This window comes from Carya illinoinensis, chromosome 11 (genome assembly GCF_018687715.1).
Source record: "Carya illinoinensis cultivar Pawnee chromosome 11, C.illinoinensisPawnee_v1, whole genome shotgun sequence".
In the NCBI taxonomy this organism is placed as follows: Eukaryota; Viridiplantae; Streptophyta; class Magnoliopsida; order Fagales; family Juglandaceae; genus Carya; species Carya illinoinensis.
This window is the reverse complement of record NC_056762.1, coordinates 36,180,587-36,198,642: the sequence shown is the minus strand read 5'-3', so window position 1 is coordinate 36,198,642 and position 18,056 is coordinate 36,180,587. Positions and strand designations below refer to the sequence as shown.

General features: G+C 32.6%; 2 protein-coding genes and 1 long non-coding RNA gene across 5 annotated transcripts; all 3 read left to right on the top strand.

Moving 5' to 3' along the window:
- Positions 1-4,600: 4,600 nt before the first annotated feature.
- On the top strand, positions 4,601-5,125 carry LOC122282673. The gene is made up of 3 exons (XR_006230440.1): positions 4,601-4,718; positions 4,816-4,944; positions 5,036-5,125. It is a non-coding gene; the product is annotated as an uncharacterized LOC122282673 (long non-coding RNA).
- A 50-nt stretch (positions 5,126-5,175) lies between these two features.
- LOC122282443 (monodehydroascorbate reductase, chloroplastic/mitochondrial-like) lies at positions 5,176-10,003 on the top strand. Its single transcript, XM_043094396.1, has 5 exons — positions 5,176-5,283; positions 5,586-5,654; positions 5,921-6,003; positions 6,102-6,186; positions 9,851-10,003. Exons 1-5 carry the CDS (start codon positions 5,176-5,178, stop codon positions 10,001-10,003), a joined length of 498 nt encoding a protein of 165 aa, XP_042950330.1.
- LOC122282672 (heavy metal-associated isoprenylated plant protein 39-like) lies at positions 9,812-13,250 on the top strand. 3 transcript variants are annotated; one of them, XM_043094643.1, is made up of 3 exons: positions 9,812-10,047; positions 12,297-12,372; positions 12,815-13,250. In XM_043094643.1, exons 1-3 carry the CDS (start codon positions 10,045-10,047, stop codon positions 13,084-13,086), a joined length of 351 nt encoding a protein of 116 aa, XP_042950577.1. In that variant the 5' UTR covers positions 9,812-10,044; the 3' UTR covers positions 13,087-13,250. The 3 variants fall into 3 exon arrangements, with proteins under 3 accessions (XP_042950577.1, XP_042950575.1, XP_042950574.1); XM_043094641.1 differs by lacking the exon at positions 9,812-10,047 and adding an exon at positions 11,756-11,977; XM_043094640.1 differs by lacking the exon at positions 9,812-10,047 and adding an exon at positions 12,082-12,108.
- Positions 13,251-18,056: the final 4,806 nt, after the last annotated feature.

The window sequence follows — 18,056 nt, the reverse complement described above, 5'->3', positions numbered from 1 at the left end:
GGGTTGGCAGTATCCCTAACTTGGAATTGGGGGTCTGTTTTTGTTGCATAATTGCATTTCCATTGAAAGTAAGAACTAAGAAATTGAGTGTCATGGTTTCTGAGACTTAATGGGGACGTTTGGTTCATATTTTACCAAAGAGCAATGGACATGCAAATTGCTAGGTGAATTCAGGGGTTTTCATATTCCATTAACTTTCTGACCAGAATAAAGTATGTCGATAGTAATCGAATTAGTGACCTATTGTCAGTTTGAACTTGAAGTGCGTGAATCATTATGTCAGATTAAAGACCTTTTTGACTATTTGGACTCTGATTATCTGAGTGCTCTTTACTCCTCTTATTTCGCCCATCCTTCTCCCACTTTTGTGACACTTTTTTTCAAGAAGAGAACTTTATTAATGAAACAAGATGTCTTACAAAAATTATGGGGACCTGTGTTCTTGTATTTCCATGACAGATCTACCTCCAGGGGAGGAAATGCAACAGGGCGGTGCTTTACATGCACAGGGAGCCCCGAGCCAGCCAGGTCATGGGCTTCAGAACTCTGAAGGCTCCATATCCAGCTGCTATTTGCTTCTTCAAGAAGGGATCGAACATGTTTAATGATGTTTCAGATTTCTCAGTCAATTTCTTCTGTTTAGTTTGACTTCCTATTCAAAATATAATGATTAAATCATAGTTTAGAGAGTTATCTTACTAAGAAAAAAAAAATGCTATATAATACAGTGTCATGCCACTTCTATCTTTACCCATCGATATGCCATTAACTATTCACTCTTAAATAATTTAAGAGTTTATCTCGTGCTTGGCTAATAATAAATAGTTAAATAAAGGTATTGGATTTAAATTTCATATAATTATGAAAAATTATAATCAGGAGCTTTACATTTCACATATGCTTTTATTTTTTATTTTTTATTTTTATTTTTTCCTCTCAAAATATAGGGCTGCTGCATATAAAAACTCTAAAAAGTAGGATATAAATATCTTTTTGTATTAGTCAATAAGCTTTAACGTAGATTTAATGTATTAATAAACAGGGTTACAAATATATATTTTTTATTTATACTGATATAATTAGGAGAGATACATGTAATATATAAATTTTATAATATTAAATGTTATATATAAATTTTTCTTAATGGTTAAGAATATTTAAAATAGTAGTGTTTCATATACTTATACTTTTACTTACAAGATTAATTATATAGTTTTCTTTTTAAATTCAAATTTCATAATTTTTAGCTTATTAATATCTGACATGTGGATAAGTAAGTTTTTTGTTATATTTTGTAGCTTATTAATAACTGGCACGTAGATAAGTAAGTTTTTTTTTTTCTATCCTTTTTAAATACATTTAATATTTTTCTATTTAAAAATGCTTAAAGAAAAAGAAAAAAATTTATTTATACTAGTGTAGATATTTAGGATGTACATTTGGTGTGCACCTATTATCCAATTTTTAATCGCATATTTTTTGTAGGATGGATAATTTTTTTTTTTTTTTAGAAAAAAAAAATGTTAGTTTGCCTCTCACTTTATGATTTTATCCCTGGTATAAAAGTGCATATGTTTCTTTTTTTTTTTAAATGTTTAAAAAAACACATACATTTGTACCAGAAAACAAAGTGAGAGGTAGATTAGCAGCTGCCTTCTTAAAATCGTTAGAACTACTTATGTGGCTCATAATTAGAATGACCAAAAAAATGTAGTATATTTGTCATACAAACCAAGGTTTTGAATATTGTACTATATCACGGATGATATTTTACCGTGTCAGGACAATAATCGGTATAGGAAATGTATTTATTTTGTATTGGGTTAAATATTGGTTATATTCGAGCGTTCCGGTTAATACCAGCCGGTTTCGGTGTATCGGCTAAGATTAATGTAGTTTTTTAAATTTCACATTTGAATACTATTTTTTTAACTTTTTTTAATCCTATTTTCTCGAGAATTGAAAATTAAATTCCTACTCTCATTTTCATGATGAAGATGAGTGATTATTTGTTTAAATATTTGGATTGAGAACTTCGAAATATTATTGAGTTTTATAAATATGTGTTTTAACTTTTCAAGACTTATATTAATGTTATTTTGAAATATAATTTATACATATATAATTAATTTATCTATATATAAACTATCCCAAAACGGTATCAAAATTAAAATATTTAATTCCAGTATCTTAACCAAAATAGTCATCAAAACAGTATTCAAAATTTTGATACTAACCAAATTTTTGGAGGAAAATTTAATGATCTTTAAGAGCAATCATATATATTATTTCATTTAAGTAGATTAATGCATAAAAAAAATTGCATCTTTTCATTCAATGTCTATTGTAAACAGTAAAATTGTTTTTTTCAACTCTCAATTAAAAAAAATTATATAAAATGGTAAAAGTAATTTCAAATGGATAACCATGCTTAAGATTATGACCTTTTAAATTAAGTAATCATCTCCAATATTATTTTTAAGAATTATCAATGTGACCATCATTAATAGCATATTTCAAACTTTATTTCAAACCATAGAATCTCTGTTGAATCGTTTTAATTAAGTTCTAACCCTTGATGTGATTTGTATTTATTTTTAACTTTTATATAAAACCATCCCATCTTATATCTAATTTCAAACGAGCGTATGTGTAAGCACGTTTTATAGCTATTCCTTCGGCCTTGATGTTCCATGGTTAGTATCCCTTATAAATAGATGGGGTACAGCACCTTTAATATTCAAACGTTTTGATAAAGAAGCATCCTATTTTTATCACCTACTTTCATTACCCTCATCTTATTTTTATTACACTAAATAAAATATGATACATTCATTATTATTGAATGATAAAGAAGTATGCAATAAATAATTATTTAATAATGATAAATATGACACATCTTACTTAATAGAATGAAAGTGAGATAGTAATATAGTGTATAAAATTTTCCTTCTAATAAATGATCCTTAAATATGAGCAAGTATTGCGTTTTTTTTTTTTAAATATGTAAATCTCGGATTCACATAAAAAATTAGTTTTTTAATAATAAATTTTATTATTTTTTAAAATGAATATACAGTATTTACATAATCTATAATTATACATAATATTACTCATAATGTATCATTAAGGTTATTATCAAGGGATTAATAGACTAACTATTTTGATAGGCAAAAAGTAAAAAACTCAATGACGGAATTGAGTACTTCTTCTAGAAGTTACATTGAACAAAAAAGAATTTGTATCGCAGGCGAGATGATAATAAGAATTAAGATTATCGAGAAAAATTTGATTATTTTGTTAATAATTGGAGAAATATTTTTTCCTATCTTAATATTTGTAATCTTCAATCACTTTTAGTGATGCAGACAGATTTTAAATGGATGTTATTTTAAGTTGTTGATAGAAAATAATACATAGAAATATGACACATCATCGCATACGATAGAGGATGAACAAATTTAGAATATAGAAACAATTCATCTATTGTTTTTCATTCCATGTCTGGCTAGATTGAAAGGGACTTTCAACTCATCTATTTTATCTTATTTAATTATTATAATTTTTTAAACTCTTATATAAAATATAATAAATAATTTAATTTTTTAATTTAAAAATAAAATTAAAATTAAAAATTAACATTCTAATAATATTTTATTTAATTTTTAATTTTTATTTTATTTCGTCTCAATTCACTGTCCAAATCGTATTCTTAACAACTTCAATTTTCCATCCTAATGCACTGCACAAGGTAAAAAGCAAATGCTTCTATTATCACATCTTTTGTCTAACGAAATAGGGATGTAGAACCGGACACAGATTCGGATCTAGATACCCAATCATAACCATATTCATATTTAGATTTTAAAAACTGGACCGAATCGGATAAATTTGAAAAAATCTAAACAATAACCGGATGTAAACTTGGAAATTCAGGTTTATTATTTTTTTGTTTTTTGTGTTTTTTATTTAAATGTCTTTTTAAAACTTTTAAAAAGATTTTTGTAGAACTTTTTAAAAAAAATTGGGATATCATATTTAATACTTAAATTTTTTAAAAACATATTTTAAACACTTTTTTAAGATTTTTTTTTTTTTAAAAGTCTTTTTAACTATTCAAATGTAACTTTTGATGAAAAAGAAGGTGGCATGGGAAGAAGAGAAGCTATAAAAAAACGTTGCACAATCACCAATTTCCAATATTTTGTCGCAACTACAAGCTAAGCTTCAATACTACTAATGCACAGTAGAGGACTGCAGGAGAGCTTGAGATGAGGTTGGGAATGAATATGGGAGACAACAATTTGATTCGAAGCACGTCAGATCTTCGAGAATCAAATTGTTGTGTAGAAACACGTATCACCCAAACAGACCTGCAACTTTATACCCAGATCTAATCCGGACAAAAGCTGTCGGAATTCATATGAATACGCAAGTGTAATGTGTGACGTATAAGGATTGAGACATTTACAGTTTTACCCGAAAGAGACATGGAAATTGTAAAACGTTGTCGTATTCAGGGGCTGCCGGTATGGACGACACGTTGCGTCAGTTCCGAAGAGCCCGTGGGCCCTAACGACCTGCTCGAACAACAAAACGCAATGAACAAATTCAGAATCCCCGTATCTCAGCATTGTTTCCCCCCCCCCCCCCGCGACTATTTCTTGCACGGTAGCAATCTCACGCAACAGATAAAGCTCCGACTCCTATGTCTTCAGGTTCAAACTTAGCTCAACGCCTCCGCTCTAATGCATTTATTATTCTTCTTGGTTATTAAGTTCTTAATTATACGGTTTGTTTCCGAATTTTTTTAAGGAGCTTCAGTTCGTAGATTAATGGCGTCCATATCCAACTCGTTGCCACCGAAGCACGGGATATCACTATGATGCCCTCAATGTGTTGCTCTTAATCCTTCTCTCCGGCCTTCTTCGTTCGGATTGATCAGTGAGTTGTGATTTATTAATTTGAGTTGAGGTTAGAAATAGAGTCTTATCAAATATGGTTTTACTAGATTTGTGAATTGTGATTGTTGGAGGTTGCAATGCGGCTTGATACGCGAGTCGTACTTTCCGTCGAACACGGCATGGCCTATGGACGACTCTGTATTTTGTCTAAAGAGGCGAGTCTGCCTCCATTTTAGATTTATTTGCTTGGCCACTGAGTGCAAATGATAATATGAAAGCTCTTGGCTTGTCCGTTTCGCAGCCATCGGCGCCTTATGAGCGGCCAACTTTAACGGAAGCTTACTCGTTTACTCTAGATAAGAAGCCACCGCGATTAGCTGTGAGGATTATTATTTACTTCTCATTGCACTTCTTAATATGCCCAATGCTCCGAAATTCTTATTCGGAGTTTTTGTTTAATTCTTCTAAGGCTTAACCGGTGGGTTAATCATACTGTTTTTGGACTCGAACAGCTCAATGCATCACGCATATTCTCAATATCATGGAAATACTTCAGCCTAGTACATGCGTAGTTCACTTTTGATATATTGAGCTTGAAATAGCATATATAATAAAAAGATGATTTTTTTGTTAACGTCGGTAATGATTAGGAAATATTCTTCTTTTGAATGTTAAATGTAGGGATTCCATACCTGTGTTGTACCTGGTGGGGAAAGACAAACAGATTGGTATAAAGAGAAAGGGATAGAGGTATTCTTCAGAACTGTTACACTGAACTATGTATAATGTTATTGAACTTTTCTAAGAATTAAGGGAAAAAACTCATGCATGAACTTTCACATAATCGTGGAAATTTGGAAGATAGAGCTTAGGCAGAAACAGGAGCTTTTCCAATTTATTTTGAGGTGCAAATTCATAATTTATGTTGTGGCATGCTATCTGTAATTTTCAAAGCTTTTCTCTTTTCCTCTTGGATGTTTTATGAAGGTCTTGTAACAAATGTCGATATTGAGAAGCAAACATTCACGACCAATTCAGGCAGGCTGCTTAAATATGGATCAATTATAGCAGCCACAGGATCCACGGCCTCAAAGTCAAGGTACTTTTGAAATTTTGAATTACCGACTAATTACAATGCTTTTAGTTTATGCATGTAAATGGTTCAAACCAAGTTTCATTCTTGACTAATTTTTCCAGATTTTCAGAGAAATTTGGAGGAAACCTAACTGGGGTCAACTATATCCGGGATGATGCAGTTGCTGATTCACCAGTACCATCATTGGTAAATTCTTGTTCATTCCTTTTTTTAATCACCTTTCTTCTGGTTTTGTTTTGGTATTATATTTAAACATTTGCGTGGAAGTCTGAAAATTAAAAATTCAGAAACTTCTATAAATGATACCACAGAGATGCCATCTTTTTTTTTAATCCAGAATGAAACATACTTATTTTCTTTCAAATTTTTATCATCTCAAAAGCCTTCTACGACAATTACTCAGAGGAGTGAATCAATCAGCTGTAGAAATAGTTGAATTTTCAGATGTCAACTCTTGTAATGATATGTGGAGCATACCGAGCTTTCACAGGCTAAAATTCATAAATTTTCAGACATTTTATTCAAAATTCTGACATTTTCATTATTTCATCAGAGATTTTTGTAAAAAAAATATTAGATGTGAATTTTTTAATCATAAATATGAATAAATCATACACATGCTTATTGGGAAGGAATGTGATAATTACTGACCTTTTTCGTAGAGAGAACATTGAGATCAATTTGAATACTAAATATTTTTATTTTTTATTCTATATTCGAGCTTGAAACTTTCTATATACTTTTGCATGCTTTTAAGTAACTTTGAATTTTGGTTACCTACAAATTTTTATATATCCTTCAGCCTCCCCCTCTACATAAATCCTGGCTTAATCCCTAATATTGTGGACTGCATAGTTGTTAAGGATTGCATTATTGTTAGAATCTGCTTATTCCTTGTTTTATATGAACTTCCCATTTTAATTTTTAGGAAAGGGAATGAAGGTTGCTGCTGCAGCTGTTGGTTGGAAACTTGCATGCTGTCCAATCTGTTGATTCTATGATAGGTAGGGATGGACTTAGTTGATGATGGTGGAAAACGTGGGGACTTTCACCACTTATTATCATTTATATTCATATTTGCTGGGCATAATTGTTGTTTGATGTATCTAAGCCTCTGCTCAGACAGCACCTGGCAACTCTAGCATTTTGGATTATTTTCTCAAATGCACTTTCTAAAGTTCTGTTTTCTCGTTCTGAAGATCCTCAATTTTTGTGCCGGTATTGGTTTGGATCGCTCAGTGGTATATAGTAAAGTATCTTTCATCCGATGAGCACCTTGTGAAATGTTTTCTTTTATATGATGGGAGAACTTGATGACATGACATTTCAGTAGAGCCTCTATTTCACCCATCCATCTCGGTTTTACTTGTATTCTTCATGTGTTGTTGAACAAAGCAAAGGCTATTTATTCTTTTAACATGGTGATAACTCTTACTTTTTCTTTTAAAATATAAAGATCATATTCCCAGACAATTATCTCTTGCAAAGACTATTTACTCCTTCTCTAGCCTCGAGATATGATGAACTCTATCAGGAGAATGGTGTCAAATTCTTGCTCTCTCTCTCTCTCTCTCTCTCTCTCTCTCTCACACACACACACACACACAAATCATTTGTGTAAAATTGGTATTATGTGTTTATCTAGTGAGTAGCTGCTTTTGATTATAGCCATAAAAAGAGACTTTATGTCTTGTCTACTTGTTTACCAAGGTGTCTCCATTAAGAACTTAGAGAAGCTGGTTCTGATGGACTTGTAGCTACTTTCAAACTGGAGGACGGATCTACCGTAGAAGCAGAAGACACGGTAATGCTTATGAATTATATTTTACTCATTTCACAAGTTTTCCCATCATGCACCCCACATTTTATAATTTCATGAAAATGAAATTTGCTCTGGCTTTTTGGAAACATAAGAGCGCAAGATTGAGAAGTTGATGAAATAAAAAATGCTTTTCACCTTTTGTGGGTAATTATTGTCATTGGTGCAAAACCAGCTGTCAGTCCTTTTGGAAGGGTGGGCTTAAACACCATTGTGGGTGGAATACAGGTGAGCCTAATTGTAAAGTAGTCTTAAGCAGTGAAAATCAATGAAGATTTGACTTGAACTACTTTTGGCAATCGGAACTCTAATAATGTGTTTCCAAGCTTACATCATCAAAATAGTCTTCTTCTTCTTTTTTTTTTCCCAGGTCACGATAATAAGTTCGTCTACAACAGCAACTCAGTCGGTAAGCTTAGGTCAATAAATATATAAAAGCACACTACATTAGACATGATATGTTTGCCATATTAGATCTCAGGTTGATGGCCATTTCTGGACTAGTATTCCTGCAATTTTTGCATTTGGAGACGTTGTAGCTTTCCCACTACAGATATATATATATATATTTTTGCCCCTCAAATTATGCTGCAAGGATCTTACTTAAATCTGAAATACATGTGGTTAACGAACAGATGTATGACCATACAGCACAATTGGAACTCTAATAATGTGTTTCCAAGCTTACACAATCAAAATAGTCTTATTATTTTTTTTTCACAGGTCATGATAATAAGTTCGTCTACAACAGCAACTCAGTCAGTAAGCTTAGGTCAATAAATATATAAAGCACACTACATTAGACATGATATGTTTGCCATATTAGATCTCAGGTTGATGGCCATTTCTGGACTAGTATTCCTGCAATTTTTGCATTTGGAGACGTTGTAGCTTTCCCACTAAAGATATATATATTTTTTCCCCCTCAAATTATGCTGCAAGGATCTTACTTAAATCTGAAAATACATGTGGTTAACGAACAGATGTATGACCGTACAGCACAAGTTGAATGTGTGGATCATCCTCGTTGATCAGCACAGCATTGCATTACAGCATTACTATTAAGCGCCCAAACTCACATGTATGTCGCAGTGTCCTTTCTTGGACTTAATTTCCACGACATAACATTGTTTGTTATCAGTGTCCTTTTCTCCCTTCCAAATCATCTTATTTGTTGATTCATGTCGCTTATTATTTCCAGGTAGGATTATCTCCATATTTTTAATCAAGGGTATTGGAGTATGAAGGTAGCCCAAGAAAAATATGGTTGCAATTTTATTGGGATAACGGTAACCTCAAGTGTTAGGTATTCTCTGATACCAGGCATTAATTAATATTTTTTCCTTGAACAGTTGGAGAGGCAATTGAAATTGGAAATCTTGATCTCAAGATAGCTACTTTCTGGATTGATTATGGTACTATAATTCGTTCGAATGTCTAACTGTCTGCCTCTTTCTCTGCATGCGTATATGTGTTTATTTATCTGCTATTGACAAAAGACGATTGGTATATTCTTAGTTCACAGGTAAACTGAAAGGTGTTCTTCTTGAAAGCAACAGTTCCGAGGAAACTTCTAATCCCCAAATTTAAAATACCGTGGATGGTAGAGTAGCTAGTACAACAAAATAGAAAACATTTTAAATTTTAAAAAATACATATTTTAAAGTGAACAATCTCGTAAATTTTATTGATTATACTCAGGAGGAATATGGTGATTATTAAGACAAGCAATATGCCTGAGCCTAACAGGCCTTTCTGACTTCTAGTAGACCATATCAGTTTCCCGGATTATTGAAATTATAGTCACTCGAATCATTAACTTAAAACTCTTAAGTTGACTCAGTTAAAATATAAAGTCGAGGAATCTATCTTTGTTACGTTTCTATATAGGATTTTTTTTAATAACATTCTCTATTGATGAGGAAAAGAATGGATATGCAGAGTAGATGTTTGAGGAAAGATCTGAAAGACATATTTCTATGCCACAATATTTTTACAAGTATATCGGTCACCTTGGACTTATTTATACAGACTACTCAAATGAAAGTGGATTTCATTTACACAGAATTCCATTGTGAATTTCTAAACAAACTTGGGACCACTAGTATCAATTCTGCTGGTGTAGAGAGCGTCCAGATGCTTCCTGAATTTCATTGCGGGATTCCTTTTGAGGAGATGCGTTAGCTGCCTTAATAGTCCCCTGCGATCCAAGCTCAACAGGACAAATGGTAAGATTGGATCGTAATTGTATGCTTTCATATTAAAATAATTACAGATTAGTAGTAGGAAAAACATGTTAATCCAGACATTACGACCAAAACTATCGAGAGATATTGAACATGAAACTCACCACCCCCTGCCCCCTGCCCCGGCGCACCCCCTGCCCCCTGCGGCCCGGGGCACCAAATTTCTTATTGCCTCGGAGAGTCAATTATTGTTTGGCAGCAGTGCTAAGCAGTCAGTCTAGTACAAAGTGACATATGCATAGGCTAAAAAACAAAAAAAGTGACGTGCAATTCTAAGAATTGAGATCGTCATGACTAGAAAACTTGTGGCCATTTTCAATTCATGTGTCTAGGTTTTGAGCAAGGCCGGCATTGAAAAAATTGTCCAAAGCCACCAATCCAAAAACTTCATTTTCAGAAGACATTATATTAGTGACACTACCAGAGGCGGTGCAAGTTTATGAACATATAAAATATGAAACAGACGCCAACCATATACAGACGTAGCTGACCTTAATTAAAAGTTGTTCAAATATGGGAGTTTCTACTTGCCCATCAGATGAAAGTGCTCTTATTATTTTTTAAAACTCTCTGCTGTTGTAGGCTACACCTTAAAAAACTAATGTCTTTTCTCTTTGGGTTTCCTTTTTGATGTCTTTTTAACTTAGTTTTAAAATAAAACAAAACTGACATCCACGTTACTTCTCATGAAAAAGGCCTATCGTAGCATATGTTGCTTAAAAAAGAAGAAGAAGAAGAAAAAGGCCTATCGTATTTGTGTCCCAAGCCACGTGTAAGACGTTATCAGCATATTGAATAAGGTAGGATCCCACAGATAGAAAGAAGCGTTATAAGTGAGGACTCTCTGTCACATATGGGACAGGATATAAAGACAATCTATTTCAAGCTTAATTAACGCCCCCCGTCTTTGAATTATCAAGTGATGGAGACTGTAAGGAAATGGTTGGAGCAGGTTGCTTTACTTTGCTTTACCACCCAAAATACACACAATTATATATGCAGTTATGAAATCATAGAGTTAATGATTGATGTATAAATTGCCGGCACAAAAGCACCTCAGTTAAATGAAAATTAAAATGTTGGCATTATTAACGTATGGGTTTTCAACTCCTTGTTGAGTTTAGAAAAAAAAAAAAAAAAGGTCTTAGAAAATGTATGCAAATTCAAGGTTGGCATGTATTGCTACTAGTTACACATCTAAGCTGGTTGTGTGAAATTTATTCACTATGCTTGGGTACTCATTGACTTACTGGCCAAACGCGTAATATATACGGAACGAAACACAATTAATCATTTCTTTGCCTTGTTAAACAAGGCATGGACGAGAAAAAAGAAAAAAAGAAACAGAGGAAAAAAGAACATTAAACGACCCTTTTTATCGGGTATACTCTTAATTAGCTCATATTTTACACCCTTCAAGAATGTTTCGTACGCTTAGATATGCAAACAGTCTCAATTCGCACATTACGGAGGAGAGTGAAGGGGAGGTAGGGTTGCTCTGTATTTTTTTTTTATTTTTAAAGAAGGCTGTAAAATTAAATTCATCTTGCTCTTTGTTTCTTGAGAGTACAACACGGCATTATACGTTAACTTTCGACGACCAAGACTTCGTGTCCAAGACCGATTGGTTCCTTATTGAACAAGGCATTGGCTACTCTATCTCACCTTGTAATTATTAGAATTGTTTTGGTGCTACATCAGTATCAGGCCTACCTAGTTAAAATATTTGAGGTGCTTTCATCCTCCAATACTTGTTCAACGAAAAGAAAGTCTTGAGATTTTCTCTCTCTCTCTGCTCCTTCTTCTTCTTCTTCTTCTTCTTGTATAATCTCTGCCTGTCTTTGTATCGTAAATTTAATATCTGATTAGTTAAATCAAGTCCTTGTCAGAACTTTGGACCCAGGAAATGAAGGTGAGGTTTCCTAATTCCATGCCAATCTGATATTCTATTGGCTTAGCTAACATCTAGGCTGTTTCCAAGACTTTGATAAAATAAGTTTGCACGGCAGTTCTTATACAGTAGAATTCTTGATGTGGTTTGCTGTTGTTATTCCAGAATTCATTGTTTCCTTCCATCATTTCCTTCATTGTTCTTGTCATGGCTCTTGAAACTTAGCAAACTTGGGATGATCTTCTCTGTTTATGCAGATATTTTAACTGTTTCTGTTTGATCATGGTCTTCTTTCTTTGTCTCAAATCCCTGAAATATAATATATATTTTGTGGTTGCAGAAAGTTGTGTTGAAGCTGGACTTGCACGATGACAAGGAGAAAAAGAAGGCCATGAGTGCAGTTTCCACCCTCACAGGTATTGACTTAAACCGTTTTACCACTACCTCTGTTTTAGCAAAAGACAAGGAACCATATTGATTGTGTTATTTCCGTTTCATAATTCCTTTTTTTTTTTTGAAGTTCAGAGTGGACTGAACCATTGGAATTAGGTTGAATCGAATAATCGGACTTATGTGATTCAGATGATTTCATTTTATTTCTATTCTTTTTCCTGCCTATATCCACTATCATTGGGGCAATCAATCGCATTTTTCTGTAATAATTTGATGTAAGGAATATCTATTTCCTACATGATGAGGACTTCTAGTTCTGTATCAAGTTACTAATTTATTTATTTTGGATTATCCATTTTATATGGTGATTTGTTTTACCTCAGGTGGTAAAGGGGTGGGGGAGGAATGTCTCAATTTATTTTACTAATGGTCATCTCCTTCTGCTCTGTTCAACAACATTTGCAGGTATTGATTCGATTGAAATGAACATGAAGGATAAAAAGCTGACAGTTATTGGGGAGGTAGACCCAGTGTGTGTTGTTAAAAAAGTGAGAAAAATTTGGCGTCTCACAGAAATTTTGACAGTTGGGCCTGCAAAAGAGGAGAAGAAAGATGATGGGAAGAAAGATGATAAGAAGAAAGATGATAAGAAGGATGATAAAGGACCTAATCCTCATCACACGGTCGAATACTATTACGTGCCAGATCCCTATCCAAATAACTGTGTCATCTGCTGATTGTGAGGTTTGAGGGAAACGGCTGTGAGAGTTTGAATGCTTTGGTGATGAAACGGAAATCTGTATGATTTGAGTTTTATTGTATTATGCAGGCTCTCAATTGTAAAACATTCCTCAAACAGTACAAAATTTATGAGGGGAATGTCATTGAAATTCAATGCTGAGGACGAAGGTTTTAAAAATCGTTCCGTTCCGGTCGGAATGGCCGGAATTTTTCGTGCCGGAACCGGATAGGTGTCTATTCCATTCCGGGTCATATTCCGGCCGTTCCGGTCAAATTCCGGCCGTTCCGGTCAATTCCGACCGGAATTCCGGTATTCCGGCCAGAATAGTAATTCCGGTCCCAAAAAAAAAAAAAAAAAAACTCTCTTGTAAATAAGTTGAAAAATAATGAATAAAATTGTACTTTTAGAATTCAAATACCTCTTTCCGTGCACTAGAAATATTGTTACTTTTAATAATCTGTATATTCTTAAATTTTTTTTCCTTTATTTTTGTGTCTTAACTCAAGTTTATGATTTTTTTCAATATATATTCATTTTATAAATCTTTAATTCTTCTATATATATACACATATACATATCACACACTTATATATATATATGTATTTATTTGATTAATTGTTAGTTTATATATACATATAAATATTTATATATAATATATAATTAATCCCGAAACGGTATACCGAAACGTACCGGTATCGAAATATTTTGTTCCAGTGTCTCGACCGGAATGATCTCCAGAACGGATTTCAAAACTTTGCTGAGGACTACAGGAGAAAGTGGGATAGTGGGGTTACCTACAGACTCCAGGGAAAAATGAATAAATGGAATTGGATTTAAAGAGATCTCTTGTTAGTACTTGATCCTTTTCACCATTTTTTTTTTAATTATTAATTTTTTATTATATATATATATATATATAGATTTTATTATGATCCCAACTCAGGAACCTTGATTAACCCAATATTTCAAAGAACTAAAAGCAGTACAGGAGAATGTCAGAAAAAAATTGGCTCTTTTGAAGGAACTGAAAGCAAGTATTTCAAGCCTGATAGACAGGATGATGATGCTGATAGCCTGACAGAAACTATTAATTGATTGATTAACCAATAAATGACGAGATTAGTAAAGTGGTTATTGGCGTAAAGGAACCAAACAACCAATACTCTGTAGTAATATATATTTGCAAGTTGCGAATGATTATATATCATAGACTTAGGGCTGTTTGGAGTTGTCGTAAGTATCTTAAAAGATGTTTAAAAGCTTTTAAAAACTCTTTAATGGAAAAAATTAAATTGTTTAAACATTACATATTAAAATACTTTTAATCTTAAATAAACTAAAAAGTACATATTGTTTTTTTTCAAGTGTGCTTTTACGGATAATACGAAATACAATTCGAATTTTAAAAAGATTATCAATAAACGTAAATGCTCATATAATTTTAAGATAATTGCAAATTTTAAAAATATGATCATAATTTTTAAAAATTTAAATAATCATAATTTCTACCTCATAAAGTTTTTTTTTTTAAATTTATTTTCAAACAAACGTAATATGTTTGAAAGTGTTCTAAAGATATAGTTACTAAATAGTAAATAATTTTTTAATAGTAGGATTTATTATTTCAATTATATGTTATAAGCCCTAAAGTTATAAACTATATTTTTCACCTTAATTCCAGAGTCATGTTTAGGATTATAGTAGAAAATATAACTTAAAATTGTATAGGTATTTTCGTCCAATGACAGTTTTTTAAAAATTCAAATTATGTTCCGCATTATTCGAAAAAGTACGTTTAATGTTTTTTTTTTCAAAAGTACTGTTTAACTTATTTGAGATTAAAAGTGTTTAAATACATAATACCTAAACAACCTATTTTTTTTTATTAAAGAATTTTTAAACTGTTTAAACATTTTTTAAGATTTCTATTGCAATTCCAAACAGGCTTTAATGTACAGAATGAGTTTTTTTTTTTTTTTTATGAGTTTTGCTACATATAAGCAAAATCGCGTACTAATCTGCGTATCAATACTGATTCCTTCATACTTAAATTTTAAATTAGTATTGTTTTCAATAAAATTTACTTTTTATCCAATCATAATAAATTAGTGCACATATTAATACATAATTATACTTGTAATTATTATTATTTTTTTTTTGGCTATATGGACAAGATATTCTGTGTACTTCTAAAATTACTGGCCTTTTTATTTTTTCGGAACTTCGATAGGCCGACCGTTGGAACTTGTAATAAATGTTATGCGGTATGGAAATTCTCTGGGAGGCAGAAATAAAAACAAAATAGAAAGACGCTCCATGAAAGCAGTTATCCAATGACTTGAAAATTGGTATGTGGAACAGAAATTCTCCCGGCAACATGGGAAGGAAATCTCTGGAGGGGATTTTTTCGGGGAAAAAAATAAAAAATAAAAAAAAGAAAAAAGAGAACTTTCCCAGAAAATAACAGCATGGGACATATTAACTTGACCCTGGAGTCAACCCACCAAATCAAGTCTAGTTTGTGCACGAAGATAATAATTGAGTTGAAAATTAAATAAAATATTATATTTTAATATTATTATTATTTTAAAATTTAAAAAATTTAAACTATTTATTACATTTTATATAAAAATTAAAATAAAATTATACTGATGAAATGAGATAAAATACTTTTTATATATATTCAAACTGGACAAAGTCTATTTGATAAATCGTCATGCATGTCAACATTTGAACAGAAGGTTTAAATATATGATCATATAAATAAATAAAAAGATGCATTGTAATTGGTTGCGATTTCTAACTGTGACAACAAAATCCTCATCATATTTTTTTTCTTTACATGTACGGTATTTGTAATAATGGAGTGTTCATTGGGATTATCCATTCCTCATTTCATATCTTTTATCTTTTTATTAATATTATGCATGATTATTACAATATATATATATATATATATAGAAAGACAGGATCATACTTAGATAAATATCATCTAATAACATATAACATATGGTGATGGTAGGCCCAAGCTTTGAAAGCAATCGATTTCACATTTCCTCTTAATTCTACATCCCAGCACACCCTGATATTTTTTTAAAAGAAGAAAACCCTAATTGAAAGGAAATTAAATTCTTTATATTTTGTTTTTGTTGATTGGCAAGATTAGAACCTAATACCCACCAAAACCTCAGCCCAAGTCAAAGTCTGTCAACATCTAGAACAAGCAGACAATAGCGTAGATGAGGCCTACTTTAATTGCCTGAATTAATAGATACAAAGACCTAGAAACTTCACTGTCTGAGTGTCTGTACCTTCTTTCTTTAGATGAAATGTTATAGAAAAATGAATCTCTCCTGCATTACTTTAAAAAAAAGAAAACCAGAAACACTAGCAAGTAAATCCATCATAGTCTTGGTTAAGCCATGCCTATCGTCATGTTCAGTGCCATGGTTTGTTTATCTGCTCCTGGAGCTGCATCATTGGACACACGAGAAGACCACACATTTCCTACACCATTTTACCCTATGATGGCGTACAATATGACCCACAGATTGCAGAAAGCAAAACAAGAATGACGACTCAGTTTATGGGGCCATACCCCTTATTTCAATGCCTCCTTGTCTTTTACAGTTTTATAGTGGGAAAGACCCACCCTTATGTTTGTAATATGTTTGGAACTAGAGTTTTTCTCTTTTAAGTCAATGAATTATCTTGCATTACAATAAAATAAAATAAAAAGAATTAATCCTCAGTATGTTGGATTGTGGAGTCTGGTTTGTGAGATGAGGAAATGCCAAGTCGAGAGGTTGTTTGACTTGTGCTCAATATAGCACTTGAGTGAACTGTATCCAGAGAGTTTGGTTGACAAATAGCTTAAGCAAATATTGGACAGAGAGTTCGCTCACGATGCTCGAGGCTCGAGCGAACATCGGACGAGAAGTTTACTAGAGAGAGTAGTGATTGTGAGGAGAAAGGAACTCTTATAACTCACTTTGTATTTCATCTTCCCACTGAATAAATCTTCTGTAGCTCCGTGGACATAGGCACGTTGTCAAACCAAATACATTCAGTGTCGTGTGATTGTTTATTGTTTATTTTCTCATTGTTTGGTACTTGTTGCATCGTTAGTGTGTTCTTGGGTGTTTTTCGCAACAATTAGTGTCAAAGTTTTAGGCTCGGGTTCAACGAAGAATTATGGATGGAGACGAAGTGAAGATTGGGATCATGAAGTTCAACAGCATGGACTTCGGTATTGGAGGATGCAGATCAAGGATTAGCTCTATGGGAAGAGGCTCCATCTTCCTTTGTTAAGAAAGAAGCCAGATAGCATGAACGATACGAATTGGAACTTGTTAGATCGACAGTTCCTGAGATTTATTCGACTGACCCTATTAAGATTAGTGGTGCACAACATTATTAAAAAAAGCACTACAACGAATCTCATGATGGCTTTGTCTGGTATATATAAAAAGTCATCTATGAATAACAATATGCATATGATGAAAAAACTATTCAACCTCAAGATGGCAGAAGGTACGTCGGTTGCCCAACACTTGAATGATTTCAACATTATCACAAATCAATTATCGTTAGTTGAGATTGAGTTTGGTGATGAGATTCGAGTATTGACCCTGTTAGCATTATTGTCGAATAGTTGGGAGACCATAAGAATGGTTGTGAGTAATTCTGCATGTAAGATGAAGGTGAAGTACAACGACATTCAAGATCTGATCCTTACTGAGGAGGTGAACAAAAGAGATTCTGACGGGTTCTCAGGTTTGGGTTCTGCCCTAAACATTGACAATTGAGGTAGGGGACATGGCAAGTCAATGTCCAGAAATAGGGGCAGCAGCAAGCCGAGATCTGGGCAATAAACTACTGGAATCTACATAAAACTGAGGACAATGCTACAAACGTGGTGACCGAAGAAATAAAGGATGTTTTATCTCTGGTAGTACATAGTCC

What these genes read in the sequence shown, in the direction of transcription:
- LOC122282443 (XM_043094396.1), top strand. Translation starts at nt 5,176, where the DNA reads ATGAAAGCTCTTGGCTTGTCCGTTTCGCAGCCATCGGCGCCTTATGAG. An exon ending in TCCACGGCCTCAAAGTCAAG is followed by an intron (nt 6,004 to 6,101) that starts GTACTTTTGAAA and finishes TAATTTTTCCAG; the next exon opens with ATTTTCAGAGAAATTTGGAG. An exon ending in ATTCACCAGTACCATCATTG is followed by an intron (nt 6,187 to 9,850) that starts GTAAATTCTTGT and finishes TTATTTATACAG; the next exon opens with ACTACTCAAATGAAAGTGGA.
- LOC122282672 (XM_043094640.1), top strand. An exon ending in TGCAGTTTCCACCCTCACAG is followed by an intron (nt 12,373 to 12,814) that starts GTATTGACTTAA and finishes CAACATTTGCAG; the next exon opens with GTATTGATTCGATTGAAATG.